The 13,649-nt window shown below is 42.7% G+C and overlaps 1 protein-coding gene across 1 annotated transcript in view; it reads right to left on the reverse strand.

Moving 5' to 3' along the window:
* Positions 1-447, reverse strand: part of HPSE (heparanase) — a 41,643-nt gene extending 41,196 nt beyond the window's left edge. The window contains exon 1 of the mRNA XM_011941800.1: positions 211-447. Coding sequence (XP_011797190.1) covers positions 211-447 — 237 coding nt within the window. The remainder of the gene's footprint in view (positions 1-210) is intronic.
* Positions 448-13,649: the final 13,202 nt, after the last annotated feature.

Consider the following 13,649-nt stretch of genomic DNA (forward strand, 5'->3'; position numbering starts at 1 on the left):
ACTTCCTCCCGCGGCGCCCCAGCGCCCTTTTCTCCTTTCCTCCGCCCCGTTACGCCTACTCACCCCTCCCACTGCGCCCTCCATCCCTCCCACTCCTCTTCTGCATCCCTCCCACTGTTCCCAATCGAACCCCGCCCCGCCTGCCTGGCTCTCTCGTACTTCCTTGCTGGTTTTCCCCTCGGTGGCGGTCACGTTCACTTACGAAATCACCCACACCCACTTGAAGGGTGAGGAGATGGCCGGGATCCAAGCGCCCGGGAGGCCTGGGGAGGAGCGCCCGGGGAGCAGCGCTGGGCATCCCGGACCAGGCTTCCTGACGCACGTGTTCTGCGCGCTCTCGTGGGAACCCAGCGTTTCCCACTTCCAGGTCCCATTCTGGTGGCTCCGGGTCTCCCTCTGACCCTCGAGTAAAACCTCCAATGGAGTATTCATCCCTTCCTCTCCCATCTAGCTTATGAACGCTTGTCACTTGAGCCAGCCAAAATCTGATTGTCCTCTGGCCAGGCAGTTTCTTAGATATTTTACTTTTGCTTGAAAAAATCTGGCCTCAGCATACGCTAAACTGCTGCTAGAAAGAGATCAACCACCCAAAATTCCTTATCAACTTCTCATGAAGACAATATTTAGCAATCTTAAAGTGTTAATTGCTCCAATGTCTGGAACTCAGGATCTGAAGCCCCCAAACAAAATGTGGAGTACGGACTGCCCCTGAATTTGGAAACTTTGACAAATTTCTCCTCTGCGCATTTATCTTTTGCTGTTGGTCAGACTTTTCTTCAACTTTCCCTTCACACTTACAATGATGTATAATCATAGCAAGCATTGCACACTTAGTGCCTACTGTATGCCTGATACAGGTGCTTTACTTGTGTTCTCTCCCCTTCTCACAACCCTGCCAAGGTGCATACTGCCCTTGTTTTACACCTGCGGACCCAAGCTCTGAGACAATAACTGGGTGAAGTGTCAGAATCGGGATGTGAATGCAGTTAGAAAACCTAGAGCAGACGGCAGTGTGTCTCAGCTGAAATGTACCTTCCCTCAAGGAAGCTTTCTCTCAATCCCCAGGCAGCTGAAATCCCCAGGGCACACTGTCATAGCATCCTCAATTTGTTACACTCAATTTGTTAGACACTCTCATAGCATCCTCAATTTGTTAGTATTGTGATATTGCTCAACATAGGCTGCATCTACTAGATTATACACTCCACGAAAACGAGATTAAGTTTGTCTTATACACTGTGCTAGCCACAGCTCAGGCATGTGACCATGCTTGGTGCTTAGTAAGAGTCTAATAAATATTGGTTGAGTAAGCAAATAACACCAAAACCCTTAGATTTTTCCACTTGAGATTGTACCACCAATAAAGCAACAAATAAAAATTGATTATTTTGAAAATTTGCATAGATCGGGCCAGACATGGTAAGTGATGCCAGTGATGCCATCATTGCCTGTGATGCCAGCATTTTGGGAGGCCAAGTTGGGAGGATTGCTGGAGCCCAGGAATTCAAGACCAGCCTGGGCAACATGATGAAACCCCGTCTCTACACAAAATACAAAAAATTAGCTGGGCGTGGTGGGCCGTGCCTGTGGTCCCAGCTACTTGGGAGGCTGAGGTGGGAGGTTTATTTGAGCCTGGGAGGTGGAGGTTGCAGTGATCCTTAATCACACCACTGCACTCCAGCCTGTGTGACAAAGTGAGCCACTCTCTTCAAATAATAATAATTATCATTATTTGCATAGATCCAACTATTCTTAAGCAACTTATTAAGCTAAGCTCATAGTGAAGTTTGCAACTGGAATCAGGTTCATATCCTACAATTACTGTATATATAAGAAAAAAAATTCACACATAAACACCACACTCCCAGAAGAGTGTAATAATATGATAACAGAGATGGAGTTGGAAAAACAGGAGAAGAAGTTTCTTTTCCACATTTGTCATGACATTAATCTTACACCCCACCCCATGCCCCTGCCTCCTGTTGTGAGTCAACAGTCATACCAATTTCTTGAACATATTTGGGTGATTTGAAAAGTGGACCATTGCAAGTTTTCTAAATAGTGCATCCTTGTGGTCTACATGTGAGTTACTAATATGGAAACTGGGGGCCGGGTGTGATGGCTCACACGTGTAATCCCAGCACTTTGGGAGGCCAAGGCGGCCAGATCACTAGAGCCCAGGAGGTCAAGACCAGCCTGGGCAACATGGCGTAGCCAGGAGTGGTGTGTAGACCTATAATCCAAGCTACTTAGGAGACTGAGACATAAGAATCACATGGGAGGCAGAGATTGCAGTGAGCCAAGATCACACTGCTGCACACTGGGAAACAGAGCAAGACCCTGTCAGAAAGAAAGAGAGAGAGAGAGAGAGAGAGAGACAAAGAAAGAAAAGAAAGAAGGGAAGGAGGGAGGGAGGGAGGGAAGGAAGGAAGGAAGGAAGGAAGGAAGGAAGGAAGGAAGGGAAGGAAAGGAAAAAGTAAAAGAAAAAGAAAAGAAACTGGGAAAACAAAAAAGAGGGAACAGAGAAGCAATTTGCACACATGATGATCTGATGGTTGAGCTCTGGCTCCTCCCTGCCTCTAATGTGGTTTGATTTACAATGTCTGATAAGGATGTCTGATATGGATACATAGGAAGGAGGAACATATAGGAATATTAATAGGAACTGCCATTTCAGAGATATTTTGTAATAAGATACCTTAATTTTTATAGCAAGTTACAGCTACATACATCCTAGCTAGAGCCCTTCTTCATGCATCTTAGCCCTGCAGCTTGATGGGATGTACAATCTTGGGCCAGATTGTCAATCTCCAAGAGCCTCAATTTCTTCATCTGTATAGTAGGGTAATAATACATATTTCATAGGTTTTTTTGTTGTTGTTGTTGTTTGAGGCAGAGTCTCACTGTGTCACCCAGGATGGAATACAGTGGTGTGATCTTGTCTCACTGAAACCTCCACCTCCCACACTCAAGCAATCCTCCCACCTCAGCCTCCCAAGTAGCTGGGACCAAGGGTGTGCCCCACTATGCCCTGTTAATTTTTTGCATTTTTGGTAGAGATGGGGTTTCTCCATGTTGCCCAGGCTGGTCTCAAACTCCTGAGCTCAGAGATCCACCCACTTCGGCCTCCCAAAGTGCTGGGATTACAGGTATGAGCCACCATGCCTGGCCCATAGTCTTTTTTTAAAGAATTAATTGACAATAATGTAACAGAGTTAGCTCCATCTACAATGTGAGGTATGTGTTTAACAGATGAGAGATTATTTTTAACAAAATTATTACCCCCACTTAATCTTTGCAATAACCTTGTAAAGTAGGTTTACAGCTTTCTGATTCCAAGCCCAGAGGTTTTCCACTATCTCACCCAGATTTACGGACTCACAGATTATGTGATGACAATGATTTAGAGATAAACAACTTTAAATGAACTAGAAAGTTTATGTCAACTCTTTATTAATTACAGGGCCAGGTGCAGTGGCTCATACCTGTAATCCCAGTGCTTTGGGAGGCTGAGGAGGGAGAATCACTTGGGCCCAGGAGTTTGAAACTAGCCAGGGCAACATAGCAAGACACCATCTCTTAAAAAAAAAAAGTTTTTGAGTTAGCTGGATGTGGTGGCATGCACTTGTTATACCAGCTACTTCACAGGCTAAGGTGGGAAGTTTGCTTGAGCCTGGGAGATAGAGATTGGAGTGAGCCATGATCATGCCACTGCACTCCAGCCTGGGCAACAAAGTGAGACTCTATCTCAAAGAATATTAATAAATAAAAAATAAATGCATAAAAATACAAAAAAAATTATAATGTGATATCATTTCCATGTGGCCTGTGGATTGATTTTCAGTACTGGCAGTGGGTTTTTAGGGATTCACACAAGGTTTACCTGGTCAACAATTACAAATACCTGTAAAACAACAGACTGATTTCAGGATATTTTCAGAAAATGATAACCTTATCACTTGTCTGTTTAGAAAATTAAGACTTTTCTAATGTAGAAATCTCTGAATGGAGGCAAACTTTTAGGCATTTGTAGTTATCTCCACGCAAATAAATAGTTACAAATGTGTTGTTTTGAGTTACTGGGTTATGACTTTCTAAAGTTAAGTTTTACTTTTAATTATTTGCCAATCAAACTATATTTCAAAGCAAGGAGAAATTAAGCGAAAATTTTTGCTGAAAATTTGGTGAAAGGAAGGAAGTTAACATCTGTTGCATGCGTGGTGTTCTACAAGGTGCTTTCACATATTCGTTTATTCATCTATTCATTCAAATAGTTATTGGGTGCCTACCATTGCCAAGCACTGAGCTAGGCAACTGTAAGCAGCAAGGAGGGATGGTTCCTGTGCTCTGAAGTTTTACTGAGGAAGTAGAAGGTATTTTAAAAATCACAGGCTGGTGGTGGCTCACACCTGTAATCTGACTGCTGAGGCAGGTGGATCACTTGACTCCAAGAGTTGAAGACCAGCATTAGCAATGTAGTGAAACCCCATCTCTGCCCAAAATTCAAAAAATTAGCTGATGTGGTGGCATGTGCCTATGGTCCCAGCTACTCAGGAGGCTGAGTCAGGAGTATTGCTTGAGCCCGAGAGGCAGAGGTTTCATGACCCAAGATTGCGCCATTGCACTCCAGTCTAGGCAACAGAGACAGACTCTGTTTCAAAATAATAATAATAATAATAATAATAATAATAAATTTAAAAATATCACACAAAAGTGAAATTGCAAGTTCGGTAGGTGCTTCAAAGTTGATCATGGTGCTTTACATGTGTATGAGGGAGAATTTCGATTTGGGGAATGGGGCCATTAAGGATGTGACACTTAAGATCTGAAAGGTGAGTAGTCAACTAGGTAGAGGGAAATCATTCAAGGCTAATGGAATGGCCTGTGGAAAGGTCCTGTGGTGTGTGAGAGCATGGAGAGTGAGGGGACTGAGAGAAGGCTGGGGTGTCTGGATCAGAGAGAACAAGGGGGCAGCTGGGGTATAGGAACGAACATTGCTGAGCCTTGCAGTACTTTTAGAGCAATGAGAAGCCATTGAAAGGGCTTCAAGAGGTGCTGTGATAGGATCAGATTAATGAAATGATCCTCCTGCCACAGCCTCCAGAATAGCTGTGACCACAGGCATATGCTACCACACCTGGCTAATTTTTGTGTTTTTTTTGTAGAGACATGGTCTTGCCATGTTGCCCAGGCTGGTCTTGAACTCTTGGGCTCAAGCAATCTGCCTGCCTTGGCCTCCCAAAGTACTGGGATTACAGATATGAGCCATCATGCTCGGCCTCAGATTCGTATTTTTAAAGGGCAAGCTATCAATGTTCTGTTTCCTCTGCTATATAGATGCCTGTCATAGAACATGGATGTGCATTTCTCTATAGATATAGAGTTTCTATTTTTTAAATTACGCTTCTATATATGCCTACATACACGTATATACACAGAAGCTTATACACACAAGCTTATACACACACACACACAGTTAATATATATTTCTCTCTGTGCCTGTGGGCAATTGGGTACTGGGTATCAGCAAGTGAACTGGAGGATGCCAGAGAAAGCAGGAAGCATCCCTAGAGCAAGAACTAATAAACTCAGTGACCACACACTCTAACCAGACAGATTATTATCCTGTAGGCTGAGGGATTATTCAAAAGTCCCTAAAGAGCTGACTGCCCGAGTTTGGTCACCTGTCTCTGGCATATGAAGGCCCTGCAAGATGTTAATTATACTCATTTCAAAAAAAGCATAATAAAGTGAATTGAGGGGGACATTATTTATGTTGCCCTCAGGCTCTGTAAATGGTATATACAGTATAAACACAGGGCATATGTGTGTAGGGAAAACTCTCTCTCTAACTGTGCTTTTTCTTCTACTCTCAAACCACAACAATCATCAGCATAAGACCAGTTCTGTGACCACAGGTGTGTGTGGTTTTCCTCCCCACTCCAAGCAGCAGACACCAGCTGGGTGTTCTTTAATTCGGTTCTGACGCTATCTACCTGGAGATAGTGTGAGAATCCACAAGTTGCGAGCTCAGTCCCCAAGACTGCCTCACCCTTCCACACGAGTCCCAGGTCTGAGCCTCTGAAACTTCTCACCAACCGGCTTCAAGTTGGGGTTTCCATGGCCCCCTTTTTGGGTTTGACTAATTTGCTGAAGTGACTCACAGGACTCAGGAAAATACTTACTTACATTTATTGGTTTATTATAAAGGATATTACAAAGGATATAGGTGAAGAGATATGTAGGGTGAAGTACGGGGAAGGAGTCAGAGCTTCCACGCCCTCCCTGGGCCCCACCCTCCAGGAACCCTCACATATTTAGCTATCTGAAAGCTCCCTGAACACAGTCCTCTTGGGTGTTTATGGAAACTTCATGATGTCAGCATTCCCTCCCCCAAAGTATACTGCAGAAGTCTCTCTGGAGAGAGTCTTAACACCCACAATCAGAAAGGCAGAATGTATTAGTCCATTCTTACACTGCTATAAAGAAATACCTAAGAATGAAAAAGAAAATAAAAGGAAAAAGAAATACCTGAGACTCAGTAATTTATAAAGAAAAGAGGTTTGATGGTCTCGTGGTTCTGTAGACTGTACAGGAAGCATAGCAGCATCAGCTTCCGGGGAGGACCCAGGGAACTTACAATCACGGCAGAAGGCAAAGGGGGAGCGAGGCACTTCACATGGCTGGAGTAGGAGGAAGAGAGAGATTGGTGAGGAGTTACAGACTTTTAAATAACAAGATCTCAGGAGAACTCACTCACTATCATGAGAACAGCACTGAGGGGATCGTGATAACCAACTCATAAGAAACTGCCCCATGATCCAATCACCTCCCACCAGCCACCACCTCCAACACTGGGGATTACAATCTGACCTGAGATTTGGGTGGGGGCATAGATCCAAACCATATTATGAAAAATTAGAGTCCTTCCTTGGGACAGGTGAAAAGAGGGCTGGAGAAGGTCAGAGGCCTGCCCCTGAAGCCTAACACACCCAACATTACAACAAAAGACTCTAAGAGGGGCTATCAGAGTTATGAGCCAGGAACCTTGAATGAAAACCAATATATATCATAACATCACAGCATAGATGGAAGAATTCTACCAAGTGCGTTGAACATAAAGAAGTGGTTGGGGTGGGTAGATTAGGAGAAAGTGTCCTATCCTGATATTATGTGTAGACTAGATTTCTGCTATGTGCATGGCTTTTGGCCAGATGTCAGTTTTTTGGCTCTCTCAAGAAATATGTGCTCTGAAGTAGGGCAAAAATACCTTTGGTTTTGTGGACTCCAAATAAGGAGTTAATAAGGGAAGTGGACTGTGTAGGAAGCACTCCTGGTGAAAGATCTCCTTTATCACTGGTGACTAAGGCCTTGTAGTGGCAACCCTTAGCATCCAGATTCAGCCAAGGTGCATGTTGGAGTGGCCAAAGAACTGGATAGGCAATTGATTTTACAACTTTAATTGAATAGTTGATCCAGGCATTGCTATGCTTTGAATGTGTCCTCAAAAAAACACGTTGAAATTTAATCATCATTGTAACTATTAGGAGGTGGGGACTTTAAGAGGCGATTAGACTATTAATCGATTAATGCTGTTATTGTAGGAGTGGACTTGTTATAAAAGAACAAGTATAGCTCCCTTTAATCATTCTCTCACCCTCTCCTTCTACCTCCCGCCGTAGGACGATGCAACAAAAAATGCCCTCGCCAGATGTGGGCTTCTCAATCTTGGATTACTCAACCTCCAGAATTGTGAGAAATCAATTTCTATTCATTATAAATTACTCAATCTTGGGTATGCTGTTATAGCAGCATAAAACAGACTAAGATAGGCATGATTGTTCAATTGTTTGAATATCGTATTAGACTTTGTCATTATTTTATAAAATGAATAGAAAATGGAAAATGCTACTGATAAGAAACATGAGTCTCATTAACTTACTTCATTTGCAACCAGGTGGAAAAGCATTAGGTGTGCTAGGATAGACAAATCTTTATCCTCAGTCTGATACTCAAGATTTAAAACAGAAGTGAAATGTGTTTTCATTTCTGAAGAAAAACTCATACTAAAGAACCTATTCAAGAATGCTAGAAATAACCTTATTTCAATACCAACTCAAACAAATAAACCTTATTAAAAACTATTTATGAGGCAATCAAGGAAACATGGACTGGATACTGAATGATATTAAACAAGTTATTGTTAATTTTTTAAGGATAGAAAATTGGCATTGTGGCTATTCAAGTATACTTGTCTTTCAGAGATATCTGCTGAAGTATTTATAGGTAAACTGACATGATGTTTAGCATTGGCTTCAACATAACTTCCAAGGGAGAAAGGGAGTAGGTACAGATATGGATAAAACAAGATTAACTCTGAGTGAACAGTTATTGAAGCTGGGTGATGGGTACATGATGGGTGTGGCAGATTTTATTTTTTAAATGTAGCAATAATGTTTTCCATCCATGTTCGTCTGTAATTTGACTTTTCCATCATCCCATAGAAAGGCAAGGATCTATACCCTTTCCCTGTGAATATTAGGCAGGCTTTAATCAATAAAGTAAAACAAATAACACAGTGTGACATCTGAGGCCAGTGTATAAAAGGCCACGCAGCTCCCACCTTGATTCTCTTGGCATGCTTATTATCCAGACACTTCTTTTTAGGATACTCTGTCTGGGAACCCAGCTGCCATATTATGAGAAGCTCAAATCGTGCTGAGCGTGGTGGCTCATGCCTATAATCCCAACACTTTGAAAGGCCAAGGCAGGAGGATCACTTGAGCCCAGGAGTTCAAGAGCAGCCTGGGCAACATAGCAAGACCACACGTCTTGAAAAAAAAAAAGAAAAAAGAAAAAAAGAAAAAAAAAGGGAAAAAAGAAAAAAGTTATTTTAAAGAAACTTTAAAAAAGTTATTTTAAAGAAAAAAGTTATTTAAGGAAGAGAGAAGCTCAAGTCAAATGAACAAACCATGTGTGGATGTTCCAGCCCATAGTCCCAACCAAGCCCAGCCTTCAAGTTATCCCACCCAGGAACCAGACATAAGACTGAAGAAACTTCCAGGTGATTCTGGTCCCAGTGATTCAAGTTACACTAGCATTTCTAGTCTTTCCAGTGGAAGCCCAGACATCATGGAGCATAAAGAAGCCATCTCTACCATGTACTATTCAAATCCTGATCTTCAGAATCTGTGAGCATAATGGCTCTTGATTTATATCACAGATTTGGAGTAACTTGTTACATAGTAAAATATAAATGAAATTGGGCTGTGTTATGCCATTCTGCTTATTACTTTTGTATATATTTGAAATTGTCTGTAATAAAACATTTTTTAAAAACTTGTAAGGCCATTAAAAAAGAATGGTAGAAATACACCATCAGATTTATCTAAAAGGTGAGATGCGACTGGGAATTTTACAATGGTGTTAGCTCTTTGGAGACAGAGTCCTCCTTACAGTATGGAAAACTTTCACAGACTCCTCAGTCATACACATTGCAGCATGTGTGAAAGTCAGTGACTGTCTGGATGGGTTTGTTTGTGTCAAATGGGAGAGAAGAGAGTATGGTGAGTAGCCAGCAGGCAGAATACAATATTCAAAGTGAAAGGGTCAAATTAGAATAAGTTTCAGCTTCCAGGTAGTTTGCTAGATTTTATGTTAGAAAACTAGTCCAAACCCTTATTTCTTCATGGATTTTGGGATTCGGGACAGTCTTTCCTCCCCAACCCACCATGGTAGATCAACTTCCCAGGAGTCCTGCAGAAGGGGCTGATCAACAAAGTTAAAGACCTATGTACTTCTGTTTTTTTTTCCCTTTGTTACCTGTGCTTTGTGAGGGAGCATGTTTTATCTTTTTCCAAAAAGGAAATAGCTTTGTTTTATTTCTGTTTATAAAGTGACCACATGTTCTTTTTAAAAAGTTAGTATATTTAGGCCGGGTGTGGTGGCTCATGCCTGTAATCCCAGCACTTTGGGAGGCTAAGGCGGGTGGATCATGAGGTCAGGAGATCAAGACTATCCTGGCTAACATGGTGAAACCCCCTCTCTACTAAAAATACAAAAAATTAGCTGGGTGTGGTGGTGCGTGCCTGTAATCCCAGCTACTTGGGAGGCTAAGGCAGGAGAATCACTTGAACCTGGGAGGGGGAGGTTGCAGTGAGCCGAGATTGAGCCATTGCACTCCAACCTGGGTGACAGAGCGAGACTCCGTCTCAAAAAAAAAAAAGTATATTTAGAAACCACCCAACAGTCTATAGATGGACGAATGAAGAAAATGTGGTATATATAAAGGGTCTTCAAAACATTCATGGAAAATATGTATTATGAAAAAACTATGCATGGATTTTGAATTTTTTGTACCAAAATAAACTCCTACTAACTTGTTATAACATGTCTGAACAGAATCTAGTATGATGCACTAAGAAGGATAAGACATCAGTTTGAAAAGAGCCCTGTATTAGTCCATTCTCATGCTGCTATAAGGACATACCTGAGACTGGGTAATTTATTTTTTAAAAACAGTGGTTTAATTGATTCCCAGTTCTGCATGACTGGGGAGGCCTCAGGAAACTTACAATCATAGTGGAAGGGGAAGCAAACATGTCCTTCTTCACATGGTGGCAGGAGGGAGAAGTGCAGAATGAAGTTTGGAAAAGCACCTTATAAAACCATCAGATCTTGTGAGAACTCACTCCCTGTCATGAGAATGGCATGGAGGACCGTCCCCATGATCGAATCACCTCCCATGAGGTAGCTCCCCCAACATGTGGGGATTACAATTCAAAATGAGATTTAGGTGGAGACACAGAGCCAGGCTATATCATTCCACCCCGATCTCCCAAATCTCATCTTTTTCACATTTCAAAACACAGCTATGCCTTCCCAACAGTTCTCCAAAGTCTTAACTCATTTCAGCATTAACCCAAAAGTCAAAATCCAAAGTCAGATCTGAGACAAGGTAAGACCCTTCCACCTCTGAGCTTGCAAAATCAAAAGCAAGTAAGTTACTTCCTAGATAAAATAGGGGTACAGGCACTGGATAAATACATCCATCCCAAATGGGAGAAATTGACCAAAACAGAGAGGCTACAGGCCCTATGCAAGTCTGAAAGTTAACGGGGAAGTCATTGAACCCTAAAGTTCCAAAATGATCTCTTTTGACTCCATGTCTCAAATCCAGATCATGCTGATGCAAGAGGTGGGCTCCCACAGCCTTGGGCATCTCCACCCCTGTGGCTTTGCAGTGTACAGCCCCGCTCCTGGTTGCTTTCACGGGTTGGTGTTGAGTGCCTGCTGCTTTTTCAGGTGCATAGTGCAAGCTGTTGGTGGATCTACCATTCTGGGGTCTGGAGGACAGTGGCACTCTTCTTACAGCTCCACTAGGCAGTGCCCCAGTGGGGACTCTGTGTAGGGGCTACAACTCCATATTTCCCTTCTGCACTGCCCTAGAAGAGGCTCTCCATGAGGGCTCTGCCACTGCAGCAAACTTCTGCCTGGACATCTAGGCATTTCCACACATCCTCTAAAATCTAGGCAGAGGTTTCCAAGCCTCAATTATTGACTTCTGTGCACCTGCAGGCTCAACACCATGTGGAAGCTGCCAAGGCTTGGGACTTGCACCTTCTGAAGCCACAGCTTGAGCTGTACCTTGAGCACTTTTAGCCACAGCTGGAGCTGCTGGGATGCAGGACACCAAGTCCCTAGGCTGCACACAGCAAGGGGCCCCTGGGCCCAGCCCATGAAACCATTTTTCCCTCCTGGTCCTCCAGTCCTGTGATGGGAGGAGCTGCCTTGAAAGTCTCTGACATGCCCTAGAGACATTTTCCCCATTATCCTGGTGATTAACATTCAATTCCTTGTTACTTACGCAAATTCCTGCAGCAGGCTTACATTTCTCCCAAGAAAATAGGTTTTTCTTTTCTATTGCATTATCAAGCTGCAAATTTTCCAAACTTTTATGCTCTGCTTCCTCTTGAATGCTTTGCCACTTAGAAATTTCTTCCTCCAGATACCCTAAATCATCTCTTTCAAGTTCAAAGTTTCACAGATCTCTGGGGCAGGGGCAAAATGCTGCCAGTCTCTTTGCTAAAGCATAGCAAGAAGACCTGTATCCAGTTCCCAACAAGTTCCTCATCTCTATCTGAGACCACCTCAGCCTAGACTTCATTGTCCATATTATTATGAGCATTTTGGTCAAAGCCATTTAACTAGTCTCTAGGAAGTTCCAAACTTTCCCACATCTTCCTGTCTTCTGGGCCCTCCAAGTCTCTGGAAAGTTCCAAACTTCACCACATTTTCCTGTCTTCTTCTGAGCCTTCCAAACTGTTCCAACCTCTGTCTGTTACCAAAGTAGCTTCCACATTTTTGGGTATCTTTACAGTAGCACCACACTACCTTGGTATCAATTTACTGTATTAATCCATTCTCATGCTGCTATAAGGACATACCTGAGACTGGGTAATTTATAAAGCAAAGTAGTTTAATTGACTCACAGTTCTGCATGACCAGGGAGGCCTCAAGAAACTTATAATCATGGAAGAAGGGGAAACAGACATCCTTCTTCACGTGGTGACAAAAGAAAGAAGTGCAGAGCAAAGAGGGGAAAAGCCCCTTATAAAACCATTGGATCTCATGAGAAATTCCTCACTATCACAAGAGCAGCATGAGGGGCCCACCCCATGATCAAATCACCTCCCATGAGGTCTCTCCCGTAACACATGAGGATTACAATTCAGATTACAATTCAAGATGAGGTTTGGGTGGGGACACAGAGTCAGACCATATCAAGTCCTATCAGCGCAACATGAATTCTGCAAAAATTGAAACAAGAACAAACACAAAATGTATGACTCAGGTGTAGTGGCTCACACCTGTAATCCTAGCACTTTGGAAGGCTGAGGTGGATGGATCACTTCAGGTCAGGCATTTGAGACCAGCCTGGCCAACATGGCAAAAACCCATCTCTACTAAAAATACAAACGGTAGCCAGGCACAGTGGCACATGCCTATAGTCCCAGCTACTTGTGAGGCTGAAGCAGGAGAATTGCTTGAACCTGGGAGGTGGAGGTTGCAGTGAGCTGAGGTTGTACCACTGCACTCCATCCTGGGTGACACAGCAAGACTCTGTCTCAAAAAGAAAAAAAAAATTATGATGAAGCTTGGATAAAAGAATGGTGAAATCATTGATGCTTTACAAAATATTTATGAGGACAATGCCCCAAAGAAATCAACAGTTTGCAAGTGGACTACTTGTTGTAAGAAGGGTTGAGACAATGTTGAATATTAAGTCCACAGCAGCAGTCCATCCACATCAATCTGCAAAAAAAGAAAATTAACCTTGTTCATGTCTTAATTGAAAAGGACTGATGATTAACAGCAGAAGAAATAACCAACACCTTTAGACATCTCAAATGGTTCAGCTTACACAATTCTGACTGAAAAATTAAAGTTGAGCAAACTTCCCACACGATGTGTACATAAACCAGCTGCAGGCAAGAGCGGAGCTTTCCCTGGAAATTGTAAACAAGTGGGGTCAAGATCCTGAGGCATTTATTCAAAAAATTATAACAGGACATAGAACATGACTGAAGACAAAGCACAATCAAAGCAATGGCTACCAAGAGATGAAGTGGTCCAGTCAAAGTACAGTG

Source organism: Colobus angolensis, unplaced genomic scaffold, assembly GCF_000951035.1.
Source record: "Colobus angolensis palliatus isolate OR3802 unplaced genomic scaffold, Cang.pa_1.0 Scaffold200, whole genome shotgun sequence".
Taxonomy (NCBI): Eukaryota; Metazoa; Chordata; class Mammalia; order Primates; family Cercopithecidae; genus Colobus; species Colobus angolensis.